This window comes from Pelobates fuscus, chromosome 9, assembly GCF_036172605.1.
Source record: "Pelobates fuscus isolate aPelFus1 chromosome 9, aPelFus1.pri, whole genome shotgun sequence".
In the NCBI taxonomy this organism is placed as follows: Eukaryota; Metazoa; Chordata; class Amphibia; order Anura; family Pelobatidae; genus Pelobates; species Pelobates fuscus.
In genome coordinates this window covers 156,000,757-156,026,192 of record NC_086325.1, presented here as the reverse complement: position 1 = coordinate 156,026,192, position 25,436 = coordinate 156,000,757, and the positions used below count along the sequence as shown (strand labels likewise).

The 25,436-nt window shown below is 42.2% G+C and overlaps 1 protein-coding gene across 1 annotated transcript in view; it reads right to left on the bottom strand.

Annotated features, from left to right (window-relative positions):
* Positions 1-25,436, bottom strand: part of C5 (complement C5) — an 86,192-nt gene that overhangs the window by 30,061 nt on the left and 30,695 nt on the right. Inside the window, exons 18-26 of the mRNA XM_063432829.1 lie at positions 24,890-24,977; positions 23,368-23,450; positions 19,848-19,987; positions 16,360-16,587; positions 15,554-15,614; positions 14,378-14,467; positions 8,692-8,904; positions 7,353-7,428; positions 4,200-4,359 (exon numbers count right to left, since the gene is read on the bottom strand). Of these exons, the coding sequence (XP_063288899.1) occupies positions 4,200-4,359; positions 7,353-7,428; positions 8,692-8,904; positions 14,378-14,467; positions 15,554-15,614; positions 16,360-16,587; positions 19,848-19,987; positions 23,368-23,450; positions 24,890-24,977 (1,139 nt within the window). The remainder of the gene's footprint in view (positions 1-4,199; positions 4,360-7,352; positions 7,429-8,691; positions 8,905-14,377; positions 14,468-15,553; positions 15,615-16,359; positions 16,588-19,847; positions 19,988-23,367; positions 23,451-24,889; positions 24,978-25,436) is intronic.

Here is a 25,436-nt window from a genome sequence, read left to right as displayed (position 1 = left end):
TTTTACTTTTATCCTTAAAGTCTGGTTAACTCTTGACCTAACAACTTGTACTTTTTCTTATGCTTAGATAGTTTCAGCGATGTTACCTAGCGCTATAGGCATGACTTAGCGAAATTACACACTCTTTAACTCCTTATAGCCTATGTTTGTAGAGCGTGACTCACCTATGCATTACACAGGGGCCAGCTATAGTTATATGGTGTACCATAGTATTGTATTATCACCACACAAGAATAGCCAACCTAGCAAAACGCTTAGTTGAGCTTGTCTTGGGATAATTAGTTGAATCCCTAATAGCAACTGACTAACACTTTACTCTTCGATGTGTAAAAATTAAGCATGTAACTAATGGTCCTTATCTTACAGTTCGTATACGAAATCCACAAATGCTCCTGCTAATGCATAACCCATACGTTATAGAACAGTTTGTAATCGTTTGTTTCTCATGATAAGATACTTTAAAAATGTGCTAGCCAACCACATGCCATAACAAGTCGATGTTCATGACAAGCCTGCAGAAGCTGTTGTGGCGCTGCAAGACTAACTGTATGTTCTTTAATATGCACAAGAAAAATAAAGAATTTATAAAAGGAAAAAGGACCCAATACTAGCTCAGGTACCAGATTACAAAATACGGCCACAGGTTTTACCCATACAGGGAATGAACAACTCAAAAGTAGGTACTACTGAGCTAGTATTGGGTCCTTTTTTCAATATACTGACTTTCAGGACTTTTTCTTCTTTACCCATCTAGTATATCTCTGACCCCCTAGTCACTTTCATTTTTCCCAATATAAGGATACTGCAAACTCTATCAACATTGGTGATTTTTCAACAAGTTATGGTGCAGGGACTGTGCAAAAAATAAAACCACGGTCATCAAATTCAACTTTTCACAAGTTTGTATGCTGCTGATCCAAAATAATGTGAGAAACTCAGTTTGAAGCAACTGCAAATTGTGCCACAAAATAAAGATGCAATTCCTTCTTAATTCCAAAAAAATCAGATTTTCCTTTGATCAACAAGCTGTTATCCCACACTTCAACAATTATAATTCTAAATATTCGTTTTTTCCCCCAAAAAAGCATCCAGAGCTTTTTAAAAAAAAAAAAATATGCATATATTTAATGAAACAATATTTATTTTCGGCATAGAATTCCACATCTTTATTGTTCTTACTGTAAATTATCCTTTTTCTCCGCTAATATTAAAAATCACCATTCTTGCCTCAATGAGCAGCCTTTTGTCCATTGCCTGTAACTGCTGTGGCTCCTACTGCATTAAATGGACACTCTCATATCACATCTCAATGAAATGGTCTCAGTGCAGTGCCATTTTGGAGATACGGCAATGTTTTACAATGCGGGGCAGGGCTAAACACAACTCCAGTGCCTGTCACCATGATTGCTAACATATGGTACAACTCAGTTCTTGACGTTCAAAGTTCTCACGCAATGCATGAGGATGTTGGACATTCAGTGCTTCTCTATAAGAAAATTTGGTTTCAATGCTTCTCTAAGGGGAGGCGTTTGATTGGACAGAAATGTCATGAAGTCATCAATAAGGGGGGGGGGGCTTATTTCCTACTCTAGTGTTTTTTTATTCATAGAGAATCTGCTTATAATGGGTATTGAATCAGACATTACTGTTGGGAGTCGTTATCCTATACAAACAATTTGGAACTTTCTTTTCAGACTTATTTCACAGGTTCCTTACCCTATCAACAAGATCCTAAAAAGTGATGTTACTGCTAAATAAACTCCACTTTATTCCATGCCAGCATCTATTGGTCAAGATGGAAGTGACCCTAACACAAAGTCAAGGCCTAGTTTCCTATGTCAATAAATAAAATGCAGAATAGGACAGAATGTTAACAGTGTTAAAGGGACACTCCAGGCACCCAGACCACTTCTGCCCATTGGAGTGGTCTGAGTGCCATCTCCCACTACCCTTAACCCTGCAAGTGTAATTATTGCAGTTTTCATAAACTGCAACATTTACCTTGCAGGGTTAACTCCTCCTCTAGTGGCTGTCTACTAGACAGCCACTAGAGGGCACTTCCGTGATTATAGCCCACATTCCGTGTGCCATAGCACCGCTGGACGTTCTCACGCTATGTGAAGACCTCCAGCGTCGCTGAAATCCCCATAGGAAAGCATTGAAAGTATTTTTCAATGCTTTCCTATGGGGAGGTCTAATGCGCGTGTGTGGCATTGCTGCGCATGCGCATTAGATCTTCCCCGCCGGCTGCCGCGCAATAGGTCTCCCCCACCGGATGACATCAGCGAGGGAGGGTCGTGGGCAAACCCTGACCCAGCGCCGAGGGACATCGGCGCTGGATACAGGTAAGTCACTGAAGGGGACCTGCAGTGCCAGGAAAACGGTTTGTTTTCCTGGCACTGGTGAGTACCTTTAAGAAGTGATTGGGCTTTGTGCAATGCCTAAAAAAGGCAAAATATCAAACCTGACGGCAGGTTAGAATTGTCCAAATTTAGTGAAGGTCAAAGTATATAAAACACTACAGAAAAAAAGATACAGGCCAGGAATGTCAGGAAGCATGACAAAAGGCTTATACGCCAGGATATCAGAGCAGGAGAACAGATTACAAGCCAGGAAAATACCATAAGAAATAAAGATATATAATAATTTATAAGTGACTAACTGAGCCTCGTCATATGTTCTTGGAGGGGCCTGCTGGCCAGCCTCTTACCAAAAGACTATGGGCCCTGTAAAATGAGAACAGACTTGGTTTGTGGGATTTTATATTTGGTTCGGGAACCGAACAGCCGCACAAACCGGAGACCACCCTGGAGCTTGTTATGCCTAATTGCTACTTTGTAGCAATTTCCACTTAAGTGTTCTAAGTGTTCATCTGGGTGGCCGCAATTCCTATGGACGACCACGAGGTGGCGGGCCATCTTGTTCCCGCGAATGCAGGCAGCGGTGTTTGGGAATGAATCTCATGGAAAACGGACACAGAAACTCCCGACACAGAAACTTCCAGCATCGCCTGTGTTCGGTTCTACATCACTTATAAAGGTGCTGTTTGGTGGAAACGTTCCCACGAACAAGGGGAGCAAGTTCCAGGGTAAGACTATTGACTCTGTTTGGTAGTTTGTTCATTTTTTATTTTTTTTTAAACTATCAAACTAGACCGACCACAAGCCCTGATTCTTTGGAACTGTTTTGGGCCATACGGGCGGTTGGTCAAATTATGACTTCCAGAAAATTCCTGAACCCCTGAACTGATCTGGGTGATTTTTGGATATGTTGGTCACCCAGATCAGGACTATCAGGGGATGTAACCTTTGTGGGGATTTTTGTGTGTTTAAAGGTATATTGTGGGGTTTGTAAAAATGTGTGTTTTTTGTGCCTGGAGATAATTGAGTTTAATACAGTGCTTGACTCAATTATTTCCCTGGCATAGGGGAGGGATTGACTTATTTTGTATAGGAGTGTCCTGGACCTGAGAGCCAATGTAATTGTGTATATGTTTTTACTGTAGTCTACTCCAGGGGGGAGTGTCCCTTGCATGGGGACCTGCATTTAAGGCCAGTTGTGGCTGCTATTAAACAGATTAGTTTTACCCTTCATGAAGTCTAGGCTCATGTTTGGGGGATTGGAGAGCTATATTCACACTCTGGGGATTGCTATAATCACTATACTCCCTTGGATCACAACACTTGCTCTTATAAGAGCAGCCTGCTTTGCTCTCTGGACTAGGAGAGGTCTACCCACTGGAAGCTGGATCCTGGTCTTGGGTCCAGGGTGGGTGGAGGACAGCGAGACCCCAAACAAGCTGCGGCGGTTTGTGGGGTTTACGGTGGTTATGGTGTTCCAGTGTGGCGATTATGGTGCTCACAAGTACTAGGAAGCAGTGATTGACAGATGTACCCGGTCGGGGTGCCAGGAGGTCTGTCACAATCCCCTTTAAAAAAGGGATTGCTCAGTGTCCTGCATGTGACACTAGAATGTTTGTAGACTCTTTGCACAAGGTAGGTATTGTAACATGGAGTCTTAAATTGATACATAGAACCGCGGGAATATAGAGCTGGGGAAAGGCAGCATCCAGTGACAGAATAGACTGAGCTTGGATGGAATCCCTTTCTTAGCTGAGAACGGGGCAGCTAGTCTTGACTTTATGATGTCCTCTGGATACTGGTCCATTTTAATGCATTATCACTTAATGAAAATCTTACATGCATCTTCGTTGGCTTGTACGTGGCTTGCTCCACAAAGGACCCATCCTTTGCTTGAGAATTCTCTATCAGCCAGAGCATGCTGTTACAGATGGCCGAGGTATCGATAGTCACATATTTCTGAATATCACCGAAGATTCGTAGTGCAAAGGCTGTTAACCTGTGGAGAGGAATAAAAAGGCAGCTTAATTCCCGGTATGGACTATAGTAGACTTATATCTCCTCACAGAAGTATAATCTTATATTTTATACTTATGCACCCAGGGCCGGATTAACTTAGGGGCTGATGGAGCTGCAGCTCTAGGCCCAGGCCCATGGAATAGGCCCATTTAAAAAAAAAATTATAATTTTTTTAACACTACTCTTAGGTTTGCCACCTAACTGGTATTTTAAGGCACAGCCGGTATTTGAGGCTGCCTGGCTGTAATGGTATTGCATTAATACCGGAAATACAAATGTTTCAGGATTGAAACATGTAATGCTATAGTCTAGCCTATATTTCAACATACACAATTGTTCAGCTGTATCTCATATTTTGTATTGTAATATCAGGTTGCCAGGGCCGGCCTTAGGGGTGTGCGAGCTGTGCGGCCGCACAGGGCGCCATGGAGCAGGGGGCGCCGTGCGGCCGCACAGCCGGCTGGGATAAAAAAATAAATACAAATTAAACATTTGTGGCGGGGGCGGAGCTTACCGTGCGGCAGGGGGCGGGACTTACCGTGCAGCGGGGGCGGAGCTAAAAGCGCCAGAAAACTGCTGCAGGGGAAGCAGGAAGGAGTCCCTGCTTCCCCACCAAACAGTCTCCAGGAGCTGCACTGCCTCCACAATGAACTCCACAGGTAACTGTGTGATTGTCAGTGTGAGTGCGACTCTCTGCCTGTGTGTGTGTGTGTGTGTTTGTGTTTATTACTGTCTGCCTCTGTGTGTGTGTCTGTGTGTATGACTGTCTGCCTCTGTGTGTATTACTGTCTGCCTCTGTGTGTGTGTATCTGTGTGTATGACTGTCTGCCTGTATGTGTGTCTGTGTGTATGACTGTCTGTGTGTGTCTGTGTGTATTACTGTCTGCCTCTGTGTGTGTGTCTGTGTGTATGACTGTGTGCGTGTCTGTGTATGACTGTTTGCCTCTGTGTGTATGACTGTCTGCCTGTGTGTGTCTGTGTGTATGATTGTCTGCCTGTGTGTGTCTGTGTGTGTGTATGACTGTCTGCCTGTGTGTGTCTGTGTGTGTGTGTGTGTGTGTCTGTGTGTGTGACTGTCTGCCTGTGTGTGTCTGTGTGTGTGTTTGACTGGCTGCCTGTGTGTGTCTGTGTGTGTGTGTGTGTGTGACTGTCTGCATGTGTGTGTCTGTGTGTGTGTGTGTGTGACTGTCTGCCTGTGTGTGTCTGTGTGTGTGTGTCTGTGACTGTCTGCCTGTGTGTGTCTCTGTGTGTGTGTGTGTCTGTGTGTGTGTGTGACTGTCTGCCTGTGTGTGTCTGTGTGTGTGTGTCTGTGACTGTCTGCCTGTGTGTGTCTCTGTGTGTGTGTGTGTGTGTGACTGTCTGCCTGTGTGTGTGTGTCTGTGTGTATGACTGTGTGTGTGTGTGTGTGTGTGTATGACTGCCTCTGTGTGTATGACTGTCTGCCTGTGTGTGTGTGTGTGTGTGTGACTGTCTGCTTGTGTGTGTGGATGTCTTCCTGTATGTGTATGGCCGTCTGACTCTGTGTGTGTGTGTGTGTGTGTGTCACATACAACCAATACACGCATATCACACACTGTTAACCTATTACAAATATCACACACAGCCAACACATAGCATACATATCACACACAGTCATCACACCTACTAATACACAGACAATACAAACATTACATCATACATCGATGACGGGGGGTGAGGGGAGGGCGCTGTGAAGATTTTTCGCACAGGGCGTTTAAATGCCTAAGGCCGGCCCTGGTTGCGGCAAACTAGGCTATCCTGTTTAGACTGAAATTATTCGCTGAACTAACGAGCAAAGGGGACTAGCTATACATGAATATTGTAAGAGTACATGCTTAGAATTCAGGGGGAAAGTGTTGAAAAACAGAACAAAGGTATAGCTCAGTCAGGCATTATGCAGGATAAGTCCTCCAGAAGGCATTTAACTGGCTAAATGCATAGTATGGTGAGTGAAGAGCAACTAACACAGTAGCCCATGTGTGTCCCCACCTCACCAGGATGGAGAGTAAGGTTGGTGGCCAGAAGTCCCTTCTGTACCAAATTAATCTGCGCTGGCCATGAGTGTAACATAGTCCCGCAACCAGGGTGGGTACTGTAGGCTTCGGTGTTTTAAGGTGGACCAGTAGGTTGAGCCACATGTCGCAGTCAGGGTTCCTCCCCAGCACCCAAGAGAAGGCAAAAGACCCAGCAGTAGATTGTAGTCGCTTTTGTTGGAGCCAAGGGTAATTACCATTCCGGTCTTGGGGTCTGCTTCACTGGGGTTGCAGGATAGGCAGGCCTTTGTGGGCGGTGTTTGCTCTGAAGGGATTTTCTTCTCCCCAGCATGGTGCTGCTGTGTTGTTCCGCCTGTAGCCTGGTTACCGATGCTTTAGCCGCTCTCGTAGCTTACGGCGGTATCGCTGGGCTCGCTTTACGGTTGTGCAGGTTGGAGTGCTGCGCGGTTGTGCAGGTTGGAGTTCTGGGGCTTCATGAGGCAGGGGCCGTTGGTATCGGGCTTCACGCTGCCGCCATTGGGAGGTAGGTCCTGGGAGGTAGGTCATGTCTCTCATTCTCCTTTTCTCCCGGGCTCTTCACAGTGGGGACCGGGATAACCCCCCGGCCCATGGGAGGGGGGGGGAACGGGACCAGCAGGCGCCTCAGTGAGTCGGCATGTGGCAGCTGCGGAGGTAGACAGGGCAGTGGCCGTCCACCCCGCGCCCCCCTCGAGTAGGCCGCAGTCCCCGAAGCTTCGATCGGCCCCTCAGGGTCCCAAAGCTCCTGATCTCGGGTTCTGCCAGTGTCCACCACCGTGTGTTAGTTTCTCGGGCTCCTCGCAGGTGTCAGAGCTGCAAGATTTGCCTAAGAGGCCAGATTTTTCTGGAGCCTCTCCTGCACGCGAACGGTCAGCATGGCGGTACGGCCCAGCCCCCCCGTATTTGTAAGTTTAATATGTTATTAAAGAAGAAATCTACCTACCATGTACTTGACTCACTGTTTCTCCAAATACTGTAAGAGTAGTCCACATTTCTAAAGGAGATGAGGCTTGTAAAACCTTTAAAAGAAAGAAATAAAAGAAACATTATTTGTACATATAATAATTCTACTTGTTAGATGGTCAAACATGGCGCGTCCAGTTTTTAAAATGGAGGAATCTATGTATTTTTAGAAATATGGCCTTTTTTCTTTTTATTGCTAAATAGAGACTAGACCCAAAGAGTCCATCTACTCAGAAATATTTGAGGGTACACTGTGGGGTTGGGTGGCCTTGCCATGATTTGGTTTAAAGGCACACTAGAATCACCATGACAGCCAGAGCCTAATGTAGTTCTCCTGGGGTGCACAGTATGTCCCCTGCAGGCATTTTAATGTAATCACAGTTTTTCAGAGACAAGGCAGTATTTACATTACTGCCTAGGAACACCTATAGTGGCAGTAGCTCAGACAGCCACTAGAGGTTCTTGCTGGGTCATTCAGCATCTCCACGCTGTGCATAGAATTGCAGAATGCTCCTTATAGAGATGCATTGACTATAAGGAGATGCTGATTGGCATAGCGTGACATTTTGGGGCACTTTTGCATTAGCCTCCCAATGCTTTCCTATGGAATATTGATGACCTCAGCCATGGAGGCAGAGCATGAGCAGGGACAGCCACATGGACACCCTCGCCTTGTAGGAAAAAGGTGAGTAAAATTACTTTTTCACAGAGGGCAGGTCACCTTGGACCTGGAACTGGAGAAACGTACCATTTCCTGTTGTGAGGGTCACGCTTCTCTCACTGCGCTGCCATCTTAGCTAACATCCTGCCTAAAGGACATGCGTGAATTGCAGGGATCATGCATGCCTGTAAAGGACGTCTGGTAGTTTCCTTAGAAGATTGTGCAAGAGTCCAACACAGAGGATCCATAATGTAACGCTGGATGTAGATGAGTGGCGAGCTTAACAACCAATGACAAAGTTGAGAAAGGACATGGACCATGTCTAAAGCTTCACCCTTTGTCAACTTTTGTTAACTTACAGGTTATACATAAGGAAAAGTAATCTCTAATTATTCCAATGTATAACTCAAAATAAGCATTATTAAAAAAAAAAAAAAAAAGGAGGGGCTGCACAGGGGGGATTTTGGGCAAGCCAAAAAGAAGGAAAACATGGCAGATCTGCTTTAAGACATGTAAATAAATTATTTAGAGCTATTGAAAACTGAGTTATAAAATTCCCAATTTTTTCTGTCTGATAAAAATCCATAATGGATATGTAATAAAATATGAATAAAAAAATAATTATTATTTAACCTCTGTAATCAGTCGACATAATTACCTTCCTTCATTTTCCTCTCCATCTCGAATTGTGCAAGAAACGTGTTGGACTCAAGTACATTCCATTCATTGTTAGTTGCCAGATAGTGGTACACGTAAAATATGGGGAGCACTCTCATAAGTTCGGTCTCTGCACTGCCCTTCGGGAGATTGATGACATAATTCAATCCTTTGCCATTCAGAACTGTATTCATAACTTCTCCCAGGATTTTACCTGTTATTAGAAATACATTCAGAAGAAATTAAACTTTACGTACAGTAAAATAAACATGTTTGCCATCTGTATTATTATTAAATACCAACATGGATCTGCGCATGCACTCACGATGAGATGCATTTGCCATAGAAGGCTGGCTTGCTTACTTACCTAGTAATATAGGTTGAAAAAAGACTGAAGACCATTGAGTCCATCATGTGAACACTTCTTTTTATACACATAGGAAGATAATGCAAGCATACTAGAACCCGTTACTATGGGTTTCCAATGTGGATGCCAAGTTGTAGCTCAGGACCAGCCTATAAATTTTGAAGCCAAGCGTTCGGCAGTATACCGTACCTTTTTACCAAGACCATCCTGCTAGAAAATAACGTCTGGGACCCTTCATGCATTCATTTCCTGCTACTGTTCATTGGATGCTTGATACCTTTGCTTGATGTTTGGACTATGTTTGTCAGGATCCTATCCTGACAACCAAAATTATGTTTCTTTTATCCTGTTTTATTTCTACAATTTCCAGTTTTTCACCACTAGTGGCCTAGCCACTAGTCTAACCACAGTTCCTCTCACCTGCCTAGCATGATTACTAAATGTGCTATAAGAGGTCACACCCTGCTGACCAAATGGCCTTTACATTGATTGAAGTTGATGTTCTGATCCTGACTAGATTTCTGATCTTACTGAGAAAGCTTAGGGGACGAACCTGATCTACAATACCTAACTGCTTAATTCTACACTAGACTTTGATACCTTATTACTTTATTTCAAACCTACTTTACGCCACCTTATCTACTCAACCAACCTGGATAATACAAACATTCCTGTTATATGTAACTATCCTGAATGACCCTGTTAAAATGATAAAAAATCTGCAGTACTTCATCCCAACGAGGCTGATCCCCTAAACGTCTGAATATCTGTATTTCTTAAACCTTTATATTCTGTTTAGTTCTGTCTTTTTCTATTTTGTTTTCCTTCACTGTACTTACCTATAATTTAATTTATAGATTTTTCTGTCACCTAATAACCTGCCTGGGGCATATTGCCTAACTCTTTATTTCTGTTATCTCTCTTTATACTTACCTATAATCTCACTTACAGGATCTCCTACTACCGTCTGCCTATAATCTTGCTTATAGGTTCTCCTACTACCTCTTCTGCCTATACTCTCACTTATAGGTTCTCCTACTACCTAGTACCTATAATCTCGCTTATAGGTTCTCCTTCTACCTTCTGCCTATAATCTCAATTATAGCTTCTCCTACTACCTATTACCTATAATTTCACTTATAGGTTCTTCTTCTACCTATAAACTCACATATAGGTTCTCCTAGCACCATCTGCCTATAATCTCGCTTATAGGTTCTCCTACTACCTTCTGCCTACAATCTCACTTATAGGATCTCCTACTACCATCTGCCTATAATCTTGTATATAGGTTCTCCTACTACCTAGTACCTATAATCTTGCTTATAGGTTCTCCTTCTACCTTCTGCCTATAATCTCATTTATAGGTTCTCCTACTACCTATAATTTCACTTATAGGTTCTTCTTCTACCTATAATCTCACTTATAGGTTCTCCTTCTGCCTATAATCTCACTTATTGGTTCTCCTTCTACCTTTACCTATAAACTCACTTATAGGTTTTCCTACTACCATCTGCCTATAATCTCGCTTATAAGATCTCCTACCACCATCTGCCTATAATCTCGCTTATAGGTTCTTCTACTACCTGTTACCTATAATTTTGCTTATAGGTTCTTCTTCTACTTATTACCTATAATCTGATTTATAGGTTCTCCTTCTGCCTATAATCTCGCTTATAGGTTTTCCTTATACTAATTAGCCTGTCTTGGAATTATTGCCTAAACCCTTTATTTTATATCCTTCAATATACTTACCTATAATCTCACTTATATGTTCTGCTTTCTCCCTTTGTCCTATATTATTTCCACTTCCCTGCTATTCTTATTTTTTCAAGAAAAACCATGTCAAAGGTTACCAATAAAGAACCTAAAGGTAACCCTGATATAAGTCTCTTATGTGACCTGATCAAAAACCTGACAATATTGTTTATCTGCTTTATTTAACCCCTTAAGGACACATGACTGTGTGACATGTCATGATTCCCTTTTATTCCAGAAGTTTGGTCCTTAAGGGGTTAATGTTGCATCGGTCTGACCACCACTTTCAGGGCCGCCATCAGGGGGTGACAACCATGACTGTTGTCATGGGCCCGGCGGTCCTGGGGGGCCCAGGCACCCAGGCCCCCCGTTCCCAATGTGCATACATATATATAGCAGTTATCGCTATATACATGTGTTTTGGCAGTGGCAGAACTACCTGAGGGGGCCCATCGGGTGGCCCATGCACTTAGGGCCACCCGATGGGCATATCTCTGAAGGGGCCCGATCAGTGCCGTGGATTTTTAATAGCTAGTCCGGGCCCCTTTAAGGATCCTGGCACTAGCAGTGCTGGGAGGAAGTGAGCTCACTTCCTCCCAGCTAACACCCGCGCGGGAGGAAGCACCGGAGAGTGTGAAGAGCAGAGGAGGACAGTCGGACCCACACCCACATCAGCCCCAGGCCCCCAGCCAGCAGAGTCCACCCTCCTGCAGCCTAAAGGTAAGAAACAGGAGGGTGGGAGGAAGCATTGGGGAGTGTGAAGAGGAGGACAGAGTCAGACCCACACTCACATCAGCCCCAGCCAGCAGAGTCCACCCTCCTGCAGCCTAAAGGTAAAAACATGAGGGTGGGAGGAAGCACCGGAGAGTGTGAAGAGCAGAGGAGGACAGTCGGACCCACACCCACATCAGCCCCAGGCCCCCAGCCAGCAGAGTCCACCCTCCTGCAGCCTAAAGGTAAGAAACAGGAGGGTGGGAGGAAGCATTGGGGAGTGTGAAGAGGAGGACAGAGTCAGACCCACACTCACATCAGCCCCAGCCAGCAGAGTCCACCCTCCTGCAGACTAAAGGTAAAAACATGAGGGTGGGGGGAGAGGAGGACAGAGTCAGACCCACACTCACATCAGCCCCAGCCAGCAGAGTCCACCCTCTTGCAGCCTAAGGGTAAAAACATGAGGGTGGGGGGAGAGGAGGACAGAGTCAGACCCACACTCACATCAGCCCCAGCCAGCAGAGTCCACCCTCCTGCAGCCTAAAGGTAAGAAACAGGAGGGTGGTTAAAAAAAAGTGTCAGTGTGTCTGTATCTATGTGTACCTGAGTGTTTGTGTGTGTCTGTCTGTATCTATGTGTACCTAAATGTGTGTGTGTGTGTGTGTGTGTGTGTGTGTCTGTCTGTATCTATGTATCTATCAGTGTGTGTATCTATGTGTACCTGAGTGTGTGGGTGTCTGTCTGTATCTGTGTATCTATCAGTGTGTGTATCTATGTGTACCTGAGAGTGTGTGTGTCTGTCTGTATCTATGTATCTATCAGTGTGTGTATCTATGTGTTTGTTTGTATCTGGTTGGTAGTGTGCACCTGAGTGTATGTTTTTGTTATTGTTTTATTCTTTGATTTTTTTTTTTATAGCAGCTTTTATGCTCATGGTTTTCTAGTGTCTGTGCTTTTGATTTTTACGTACACTTTTTGTCCACAATCATTTTCACTACTTAGTTGATATTCCCCATTTATTTTAGTTTTAGCTGGGGCTCTATTTAAATGTTTAAACAGATTGTTAGTTTGTTTTGGTAACTTTGTTGTAATGTATATCTTTTCTATTTGGCGCTGCCTGTCCATGTTGTGTACGTTTTTATCTTGCATAGCCTGTCTTATATTTTATTATGTGCATGGCCCATTTTCGGTCGTTTCCATTTATTTTTTCAAGTGTGTTAGTTAGTGCAATACATAATATAGATATAGATATAGATTTTGCTGGAGCTCTCACGCTTTCTTTGTTTTCTGAGATTCTCAACTAAAGCTGTGTTTATTTGGTGTTAATCTGCCCATAGAATTGATTACTTTATTGTTGTTTTTCTACATTTTTACACATATATTTTATTTATATTTAGTTTTTACGTGTATCTGTTTGTGTGTCTGTATGTATCTGTGTCAATGTGCACCTGAGTGTGTGTGTGTGTGTGTGTCTGTATCTTTCAGTGTGTCTGTATATTTACATGTATGTCAGTGTGTGTGTGTGTGTATGTATCAGAGTGTTAGTGTGTGTATCTGTGTATATATGGGTGCCAGATTGCACCTGAGTGTGTATCTCTGTGTGCGTGTATCTGTGTGTCTGTATCTGGGTGTCAGTGTGTGTGTGTGTGTGTAACCGTGTCTGTATATTTCCATGTATGTCAATGCATGTGCCTGTATCTCCTATGTGTGTGCATGTATGTATATCAGTGTGTGTATGTGTCTGTGTGTCAGTTTGCACCTGAATGTGTCTGTGTATATGTTTGTATGTCTATGTATCTATGTCAGTGTGAACCTGAGTATATATGTGTGTGTAACTATGTGCCAATATGTGTAACTGTGTGTCTGTGTATTTGCATGTATGTCAGGGTGTGTATCTATCTGTGTGTGTGTGTGTATACACTACAGACAAATGCACGCTTGCATTCAAACACCAACATTCAAATACACACATGCTCCATTCAATACCATGTTTATATTCAAACACACATACACTGCTGAGTGCTAAATACAGCGCTGCAAATTGTAGATCCCCAGCTAGCAAAGCATTCTGGGACTTACAACAGATTCAGAACTACATTTGGCCACTTTACACACACTGCATCCACTAAACACACACTGTGCATTGACTACACACACACAGAGACTCTGCATTCACTCTACACACATACAGCATCCTTGTGGGCAGATTCAAGGACAGCCCTGTGGGCGGACTCGTGAGTGGGCTCTAGGGGCCCAGACCTTGAACTTTGTCAGGGGCCCCAAAATTTCTGATGGCAGCCCTGACCACTTTACACATCCTGTTTCCATAAAACCTTGAACGCTCACCCTATGCAGGCTTCAACAATCGGTTCCACTCCTCATCCTTGCTTCCTCCGTTTTATGTTGCTGTTGTCTTCACTTAGTCGCACTTCTGGGAAACTGGCCCATTTCAGATTCTCTCTGCTAGCGGTGTAACACAAGACACCCCAATATAGGGACTCAAAGCCTGGCACTTTAGCCTGGCCAATAAAAAAAACTTTTTTGCTAAAAGGATCTATCCTAGACAAACAGCTGAGTAAATGTAACAGTTACTGTCTGTCCAGGGATAGAGGAAAGCCATTCTAGGTTGAAGCTAGGCAAGGAATGAGCAGTTGTTGAGTTAAACACTCTTTCTCTGTACACAGGAGATTTATGCCCTACGCTGGAAGTCCGATGATCTGTTGTAGGTAATTTTTGATACTCCCAGGCAGACCGACCACGTTTTTACAAATATATAGTTCTCTCAACTTCTTACCATAACTATATTTTATGTTTTATCTGTACAAGTTTTCATACCGAAGCAAAAACAACTTACCATTAAGAGTTAAAATTCGATTGACTGGTGATTTGGGCACAATGTTCGGTGGGATTTTATAGGTGACCTCTTGGCGCCTTTTGGTAATACCTGCAGAAGAACATAGGATGTGAACTGAAGATTAGCACCTTACAATCGCATAAATGCATTGCTACTCAAATAATGTGAACACACCAAGTAGTTTGCCATAGACATAAGCAATTAGTTTAGTTCCAATTAAAAAATGTTCCGAATTTATCAATCAGTATCTGAGTTGATGATGACGCAAACCGAAGCAAAACAAAAACAAACAAATTTGAAACGACTAAACAAATAATTTTGGAGCCATTTATTTTAAGAAGGATAGCAACTTATCTACTAAAAAAGTAAAAGTGCAAAATAAAGGAAAAGGGCCCTTGTTACGTTTGTGCTGTTTGGTAGATAGCCCTCGAATTTGGTTTTGTTTCTTTTTTTTATGATGCCGCCTTTATTAAAAGTATCCGGTGGTACAGAAATAATGATGGTAAAAACTGCTATCATTTGGCCACAAGATATTGTACATAAACGTGAGGTATTTGAGTCCTCTCCTGATTTAGTATTCTTATATGGGACAAATGGCTTTCCCCCTAATTTTGCCCTTTTATCTGTTTATTAAATAGCTCCTTAATTTGGTTAACTTATGTGGGATTGCCATAATTGAGGGTCCCTTATTTGTTGATTACAGACATGTAAAAAATGCACTTGCAGGGTGGGTGGAATAATCTACTTGTCTGTTGGATTAATAAATACCTTTTCATACCTCCCAAGTGTCCCTATTTTGGAGGGACAGTCTCTATTTTGGGCCCAAATCCCTATGTCCTTTTCTATAAGAAGCATTGATTTTCTACTAAATTATGTTTTACTAGTATATATTGTTAATGGATAGTCACCTAAAACCTCTCAGTACAGCCCACCCCTGGCCACCCCCCACTCACACTTCTGACATTAAAGTGTCCATCTTTGTCCATTTAAAATGTTAGGAGGTATGTATTTAGACCTATCTTACACTGCACATCTGCATTGTTTAACGCAATGAGCATCTGTCCATCCCATTAGGAGATTTAATTCAATCAAAACTGCCCAGAGTGTACAAAACAGTGACTTTAAAAGCAGTATTTTATCATTTTTTTTTTTTTTTTATATGAATTAGGTACATACCACGGATGGCTTGTGGATCTAAAGTGAATCCTGCATAATTTTCTTGTTGTACGCCTTCTGACTACAAGCAATAGAATGGAGAATTGAGGTTAAAAGTATGATGTATCTTAAGCACTTATCTACTGCATAGCTCTACATTTGAGATGTAAAATCAACACATTTGAATAATAAAATAATAGAAATCCCTGCTATTGTGGAGAAGCGGTGTGATCTCTCTTCTATGCAGGTATCAAAAGGTGGAGAGAGCTTACAAGCAGTGTAGAGGTGATGCAAAGTTAAAATTTAGGGCATCCCTCCTTTCTTGCAGCTTATTCTGGGCCAATATCAGATATTTAACATTGCAATTGCATAGGAGAGGCATTTCATAAAGATCACAGATGATCCATAACAACTACTGTAACAATTAATATGTAAGCTTTCATACCCTCCAACATTGGCTTCCCGTGAAGTGGGTGGGATAAAAGAGGGGCAGGCTAGTTATGTATATTGTGACTCTGGTATTGCCCAAAGAAGCGAATCCATCCAGAAATGTGGTCGTTCTGCCCGAAGAACAGGCAGGTCAGCCTTCCGTGAATGCAGGCTGCCTGTCAATCAAGCAGGCTGGCCCACCAGAGAGGGATCGCAGCTTCAGGCAGTGGAACAGGACTCTGACATTAGAACTGTACTGCTGAAATTGGGATGGTTTGGAAGCCTGTTCTCTCATTAGGATCACCAAACGTTCAGAACCAGAACCCCAAAGCCCGAAACCCAGCACGGATTTCAGAAAGAATCTTAACTGCTAAAACATTGTTAAGGCCCATACGTACCACGACTCGTAAGGTTTTCACTAAGATTTCACTTTCGAATAAAACTTTTAGAGTAAAGTTAATGGTATGAAGACCCAGTTCCAGTGGCAAGATGCTGTAGGTAAATGTCTTCAAGGATAATGTAGATATACTCTCATAGTTACAGCCTAGCCCAGAGCGACTGCCAGGGATAGTGGTTGAATCGCCAAATAGGCATATTTCTTTCCCAACTGACACAGTAATACAACCCTGTGAAAAAAAGACAATGATAAAATCACTCAGCAATTTGTGTGTGGCGAAACCGACCTCGCCACTGGGCATTGGAGAAGACTAATTGCCAGCCTCCTGCCATGTGACTATGGCCCCTGGGATGTATTGTCCTTTAACCCCTTAAGGACCAAACTTCTGGAATAAAAGGGAATCATGACATGTCACACATGTCATGTGTCCTTAAGGGGTTAAAGACATTATTTGGGCTTATTGGATTTTGAAACACTTTTTCTGTCCCTTTGAATACATGAGAAGGTGTGCCCCTCCCACGTTTCCTGTCTATTGTTCTCCAGCAGGGCGTTGTCCCAGGTACACTACCAGACCAGTTGGAACTTGTTGCTATGGTTTAACCCCATGGCGATTTGACTGTGTTTGTGCAATCTGAGCGCTGTTCGGATATAGTGAGCGCTCAGATCCAAGCTATCTGGGGATAGGTTGAATGTGGGGGTTCTGTTCAGTATGATAGGAATTATGTATTTTTATGTTTGTGTTTTTACTGTTGTTGTGAATAGAGCTATTTTCTGTATGCTGGAGGTAATTGGCTTACCACACCCAAGCCATGCTTGCAGACGGTCACAAAAGGACTTTCAACTAACTTTCGACCCACTGGACCAATTTGTATGACGTAATTTTGACGTATGTTTGTATTTGGAGTATGCTGATTCTGAAAATTTAAGTTTTATGTGAATGTGATGTATACTTTTAGAGTTATGAATATTGTGTAAAACTGTGTATTTTCCTGCCTGTGATAATTACATTAGACCATTGTGTTCAGTAATTATATCACAGGCAGAGGGGAGGATTTTGTGTTGGAGTGTCTGAGTGTATTGTACGTATTGATTGGTTGTTCTGCTTGACCCTCAAACGAAGTGTTGTCTCGTTCTTGGGGGGAATTGGATTGTATGCTGTTACAGTGTGACTGCCAGGAGTGTAAGCTGTTTGTATGTTTTTTCCTGTTCGGCTGTTTAACAGCATTCGTGTGTTCGGGAGTTGGTGAATTTGTGTGCTTCCGGTTCGGGAGTTGGTGAATTCGTGTGTTTCCTTGCAGCAGCTGTTCGTGTATTTAAAAGGGGAATATCGCTTAGACGGTTTTTAACCTCTTGTGTGCAAAACGGTCTGTTACATTGTGTAACAGGATCCTTCCAAATTAGGTCTTTCCCACTTCGTTGGTGAATAGCTGAAGCAGTCTGTATTGGTTACATGGAAGTGTTTTTCAAGCATGGACTATTTTCCATCAGGGCTATTTAATTATTGTACTGAAATTTGAAATAGATGTGCCAACTCCGCTCCTCTCAGGTCATATAATTTGACTATGTTGCACACAATTTTCCTACAGTCCTCCCGATAACACGACTATAGACGAACCAGCTCTATAATTCACCCTTTACGTTACACTTTTGATGATTTTCAGGGTATTTAAGCCCGTACATGAACATTACAGCAGCACTCAACGCGTGGGTTGTTCTGATTTCACATCTTTCTGGGGAGTGTGCCACGCACGTTTGAGAACTGGTTTAAAAGTCACTGCTTTAGACTGACACATTTCTGTTCCTGGGCAGTTTAAATCATATAAAAGTACACCAAGAAGCTTTATAAATGTCTTACAACTTCTCAGAGGAGAAAATGATCAGCCAGAAGACAAATACTGCCCAGTAATCCAGCCATGACATCCCTGGAGATCTAAGTCACCATACTACTCCAAATTAGACCAGTCCACAAGGTAATTCATCCTCTCAGGGTCATAACTCTGGAGTTCACCATCATTAAAGGGTCAGTCCAAGAACCATCAGCATTCAGCACATTGCATTACTGTTTAAAGCCCCCAGAACACCTCAGTGCTGCAAAGGGATTATAGTATCGTAAAACTTTTAGTTCTGGATTTCCTAATATCATTTTGTTTTACACATACAATACGGAATGCTCTCTCTCATTTGCACAGTCTTTAGTTCTCTCTCCTGATAGAAAACATGGAAGTTCACTATGTATAACTGATAGTAGATGTAGTGTGCAGTTCCACTCATTCTACGTGATGACTAAAACTGCAACTAGGGGATACACTACATATTCCATAAATCACTGCTGCACACAGGTTTATGGGAAAAGTTTAGTTAAACCCACCTTAATAAACCCAATACATTGTACAACTTGTTCTGCCGATTTGTGCTACAATGTAATTACAGGACCCACCATTGTGACATGCTAAAAGAACTAAACTGGCTGTCGCTGGAATCCAGACGCACCCTTCATCTTTCCAGCCTTGTGTTTAAGATCTTTTCTGGGAAGCTCCCACCCTACCTGAGCAGACTACTCTCCCTGGCTGTTCCCACCTCATATAACCTCTGATTCAGTACCAGAACTTTATTTAGTCTACCTCAATACAAAAAGAAAGCAGCCTGATCCTCCTTTTCCTACAGAGCACCGCAATTATGGAACGACCTCCCGCACACTTTCAAATCTTCCCCCAACCTAAAATCCTTTAGGAGATCCCTCTCCACATACCTCAAAACAGAATGCACCTGTCATGGTTGATTATATATTTCCTACCTGTTCTATGTTGGGTCTGTATGTGTGTGTGCATGGGTCAGTGTGTGTAACTGCATGGGTCAGTGCATGTCTGCATGGGTCAGTAAGTCTGTTTCTGCATGGGTCAATGAGTGCATAGGTTTGCATGGGTCTTCACAATGGGCAATAAAAAATAAATACTTTAAAATTGTGGGAGAGTGTAATGCATGGGTAGATACGTAGGCATGTATATTAGTATATGTGTATTATATTAATATTCATAGGTACTGTATATATATAACAGAGCAAAAATGAGAGCACTCCATGGATTTAGTAAATCAAAGTAATATATTTAAATAACACGCAAATAAACCGACGTTTCGACCGTCTAGCGGTCTTTATCAAGATGCTGTGACATGAAAAAAACTCAAATAAATACATAAACCCATGTTATAGTTTCAAATAAATACATAAACCCATTGTATAGTTTCTATATATATATATATATATATATATATATATATACACACACACATACATATATATATTAAACAGAATATAAAATGGCTATAACACACATGTATTCATATACATGTATAAATGAAGAGACTGCTGAGGCATATTTAGGAAACTGGCCTCGGGGCAGCAAGGAGGGTAAATCCGGGCCTGAAGATGACCATGTTTTATCACTTGTATCTTCTTACAACCATCAGGTCCACTAAAGAATGCATACTTGCCTTAACATTGGAATTCTTGTAATTGTACACAACAACTTTGAGTTGAACTTGTTCTCCACGAACAACTGAATAGGGCAACTGGACATCTACAAATAAGTCTTTCCATACCAGCACTTTGAGTGGTTCTGCGACACACATGCCTGGTTTGTAATCAAAAGAAAAACAGGTTCAGTATAGTATGCTGAAATCACAGATTGGCTCAGAGGCCTGGCAATAATCAACAAAACTGAAGGATCCTACCACCATGTCCACAAGAATTGCAATCTCCTCTTTCAAACTTTATGTTAAAATAATCACTTCTATCATATGGCAAATTTAACGACATAACTTTATAGCCGTTTAATGACGGTTATATGCCCTCTTTGGAGATCTGCTCTTTACATTTAATAGGGAGGTGGTGGCAGTTGAGTAAAAGGCTGGAGTTGGTTTTGAGATCAAGATACAACTTTATGACACACAAAAACTAGTCTTTGAGTAATTCTTGTAGTAGGCAACAAACATGTTCACATCCACTTTATTGGCTTTGGGGTCATAACCTGTTCCACCATGCCAGGAACTGCAAACAATAAAATATTGATTGATTGATTTGTTTGCGTCATCTTCTAAAGGCTTTGCTTGTGTTGTTTCCCTGGAGGGTTTGTTTTATACTCACGTTCTTCTGTCTTTAATATTTTATATTTTCCTTTAAAGAGTTACTCTAAGGGCCGTGACCACTTCAGTGATTTGAAGTGGTCATGGTGCTCGAAGTCTGTATGTACAGAGTTTGCTATGAAATGCTGGACATACAGAGTGTAAACTCTCTGCTGCTGGAGATGCAACTCCAACTCTGCAAGGGTTATTCGGGGGTCATCAGCCAACCGAGAATTAGATATCGGGGCTGGGTAATATCAGTTCAGTGCAACTTCTGAATTGCATGCATTGGCTAGTGGTCACCTGATGCTCTCAGCTAATGAATGATGGCGGCTATAGCTTCCGGCTTATGCAGATCTCCAGAACTTGGAGAAATGTCACTAGACCCCCCGCGTGCATCAGAGCCTGGCGGTGAACACAGGTCACGGGCCAAATTGTTGTAAACAGTTTCCCCTATTACCAGCTGCCCATGCCAAGGTATTTCTCAAATCAGTTGTGGTCACGATGATTGGAGTAACTCTTTAAAGTTCTACACAGAACTGTCAGTTAGACAAATCACCGAAATCTGCCCAGCCTACAGGGAGTGCAGAATTATTAGGCAAGTTGTATTTTTGAGGATTAATTTTATTATTGAACAACAACCATGTTCTCAATGAACCCAAAAAACTCATTAATATCAAAGCTGAATATTTTTGGAAGTAGTTTTTAGTTTGTTTTTAGTTATAGCTATTTTAGGGGGATATATGTGTGTGCAGGTGACTATTACTGTGCATAATTATTAGGCAACTTAACAAAAAACAAATATATACCCATTTCAATTATTTATTTTTACCAGTGAAACCAATATAACATCTCAACATTCACAAATATACATTTCTGACATTCAAAAACAAAAAAAAACAAATCAGTGACCAATATAGCCACCTTTCTTTGCAAGGACACTCAAAATCCGGAAGCGAACAAACTATTGGAGGAGACTACGGGCGTGCCGAAATCAGATGGATTTAAAAAGGGCCATCAGCACCACATGGACGATTATACCTACACACAGAAGGACGTTTTTGCCCCTGAGGAAGTTCAAGGACATTTGAACGAAACGCGTAGGGCTTTTGATAGTGTTTCAGAGTTTTTTTATTGTTTGTATTAGGCTGTTTTATTTATTTTTACTATTTCGAGTGGATAAAGTTGATCCTGTGTTTCATCCTGTGATCCTGAGACCGGTTGATCCTATATGCCTGTTTGCCACTTCAACATTGTAAGTGTGCCTTTATATTAAAGTGTATTCTTTTACCAAGATACTCTGCACTATTCTGTTTTTTATTCCTTTCTATGTATATGATGATGGTCCATCTACCCTGAGATACTCATCGCCTTATACGATATGCGTACAATCAATTTTGGTTTGTGAGTGTGAACTACTATTCAAACTTCCACTCCCCCTTAAGAGTTAACAGTATTACGCTATGTTTGTTTCTGTTATTATTGTATCGTAGATCCATTGTTACCCATATCTATTGAGGACCCGGAGGAGTCCTTATCTGCTATACATTTAGTCCAAGGGTAATTTTTTTGTTGTCAACTATTACCCACTAAGAGTGTGTCCTATCCACTAGGAGGTGTATCTGTATTTTCTATGTAAGGACACTCAAAAGCCTGCCATCCATGGATTCTGTCAGTGTTTTGATCTGTTCACCATCAACATTGCGTGCAGCAGCAACCACAGCCTCCCAGACACTGTTCAGAGAGGTGTACTGTTTTCCCTCCTTGTAAATCTCACATTTGATGATGGACCACAGGTTCTCAATGGGGTTCAGATCAGGTGAACAAGGAGGCCATGTCATTAGATTTTCTTCTTTTATACCCTTTCTTGCCAGCCACGCTGTGGAGTACTTGGACGCGTGTGATGGAGCATTGTCCTGCATGAAAATCATGTTTTTCTTGAAGGATGCAGACTTCTTCCTGTACCACTGCTTGAAGAAGGTGTCTTCCAGAAACTGGCAGTAGGACTGGGAGTTGAGCTTGACTCCATCCTCAACCCGAAAAGGCCCCACAAGCTCATCTTTGATGATACCAGCCCAAACCAGTACTCCACCTCCACCTTGCTGGCGTCTGAGTCGGACTGGAGCTCTCTGCCCTTTACCAATCCAGCCACGGGCCCATCCATCTGGCCCATCAAGACTCACTCTCATTTCATCAGTCCATAAAACCTTAGAAAAATCAGTCTTGAGATATTTCTTGGCCCAGTCTTGACGTTTCAGCTTGTGTGTCTTGTTCAGTGGTGGTCGTCTTTCTTACCCTGGCCATGTCTCTGAGTATTGCACACCTTGTGCTTTTGGGCACTCCAGTGATGTTGCAGCTCTGAAATATGGCCAAACTGGTGGCAAGTGGCATCTTGGCAGCTGCACGCTTGACTTTTCTCAGTTCATGGGCAGTTATTTTGCGCCTTGGTTTTTCCACACGCTTCTTGCGACCCTGTTGACTATTTTGAATGAAACACTTGATTGTTCGATGATCACGCTTCAGAAGCTTTGCAATTTTAAGAGTGCTGCATCCCTCTGCAAGATATCTCACTATTTTTGACTTTTCTGAGCCTGTCAAGTCCTTCTTGTGACCCATTTTGCCAAAGGAAAGGAAGTTGCCTAATAATTATGCACACCTGATATAGGGTGTTGATGTCATTAGACCACACCCCTTCTCATTACAGAGATGCACATTACCTAATATGCTTAATTGGTAGTAGGCTTTCGAGCCTATACAGCTTGGAGTAAGACAACATGCATAAAGAGGATGATGTGGTCAAAATACTCATTTGCCTAATAATTCTGCACTCCCTGGATATAAAAAGAGAAAGAAAGTCTCTATCTTCTGTGGAAGTAGTTTCAGTACTTGCCTTTATCAGACATGCCAATTCCTAGAATTTCCCAAGTCGTCAAAGAATCTGGAAGCTTTACTGGAAATGTCTTCAAGCCAACACTAAGAGGAGAGGAAAAAATAATTGTATATTAAACAGATATGCACTAATGTTGTCTTGGAAAAGGCCCTGGGGAGTCAGCACAGCTAAACGGACAAGGGCACATGTATGAGTGTGGGGATGGTGCTAGTAATTGGCTATATGTGTTTAGGGGAGTGGTTATGGGTTTGTAGTGGGGCAGGGATCATCTTACCTCAGTGCCTTTTGGGATTCTGGCCAGCAAACATCTTCCCTCCCACCCACCCTAATTTTCTGTTTTTGTTCCGTCACAGCTAGCGGGGAGCGTGTCCTTGCCAACAGGGTTGGGGACCAGATGGAATGTCAGGAGATGGACAAGGTGGGTCTCAACCTCCCCTGCTCTGTAAGGTAAACTTTTAAGTTACCGAATAGGACGTGCCCACCGAGCAAAAAGCCGGCTGGTGGTAGAGCATTTTTGGTTTGGACGAGGGGGGAGGCGAGACACCAGTGGGTAAAGTTTTGGTGCATAGGCACCTGGTTAAGTTCGTTGGCAAGGACGGTTATTTAAGTTGGAGGCTGTAGGGCAATAAGTGTAATTTATGTTAATTATGGTATGTATATGTATATAATTATATGTTTATTTATATTTGAATTAAAGAAAAAGAATAAAGTTCGGATGAGCCTACAGTTGTAAGTTTAATAAATGCTGTGGCCTGTTTCATCCAATATTCGTTGTTTGTCATTATTGGGGGGAGAATTGGGGTAGTCTCCTTACTCTTAGTCGCACCACATTCCCCGCTACGTACATACATGGCTGGAAGTAGACAAATAGACTAAAATCACAGTGTGCTCCTTTGTTTATGGTTCAGTTGTCATCTACAAATAACTTTGCCTAGTTGATTAGCTTTATGGAAGTTTTTGTTTTTATGTAGTTAATTTAAACAATTCATTTGGGGAATTATTTTTTTGCAATTACTGTACTTCTCTCTTGTATTTGGAATTCTTCCTAAAATACTGATCCATCATTTCAAAATGAATTGGATAGTCAAGGTTTTCAGGAGGCCTTAGCAAAAAAGTGGGTGCCGGTGACATACATTGGATATATTGGAACACTTCAGGGGTGGGCAGAAATGTGTATATCCCCAAATATTTGTAGCTTTTCTCATTTCTCTTTGTCATTGTTGCATATTTTTATGCACAGGTGGAGGAAATGACTCCTCCTGTGGATATATTATAGGTACGTCCTGACTCTTTTTGGGCTTGTGGGTGTCTGAGAATTCTGCACCGACAATTAACTGAGATGAAAGTCCAGTTCCATATCTTCTATTGTTGGTAGGTATGGTTTAATATATGGGTTTGCTAGCCGTTTTGCAAAATGAATAAAAAATTTATTCTGCATAAAGTTATGGATTCATGACAAATGCCCTTTAAATTATTTAGACGTTCAATTCTCAAACTTTGCTATTTTAGAAACATACAGTACCTTGTCATTGTATGTTCCTCCCACAACCAGCTTTCAGGAAAGTAACTTCGAACTTCTGGTTCGTCGATATCTAAAATTGTTCTGATATCTAAGAAAAACAAAACAGTAAATCCTTATCCCCTTAAAAAATTAACATAGACTCTGGACAGTATTAAAATGGTACAAATTAAATTTCAATTCCTTGCAATTCAAAGTTCAGTGAATACCTCTGGTCAGAGGCGGCTCTAGACTTTATGAGGCCTTAGGCGAAATGCAAACATGAGGCCCCACTAACAAAAAAGTGTCACATATACACATTGATGCACTGTCTACCTGTGTACGTGCCTGACATAGAGTATCCTTGTGTGTGTGAATGTATGTCTCTGTGAGCATGTTTGCGTTTTTGTCTGAGACCCTATGTGTATGGGGTAGCTGCTTGAAGTGTGTTGTGTGTATAGGGGGGGGGTGATGGTGAGAGGGAGAGACGGGTGATGGTGAGAGGGTGAGGGGAGGGTAATGGTGAGAGGGTGAGGGGAGGGTAATGGTGAGAGGGTGAGGGGAGGGTAAT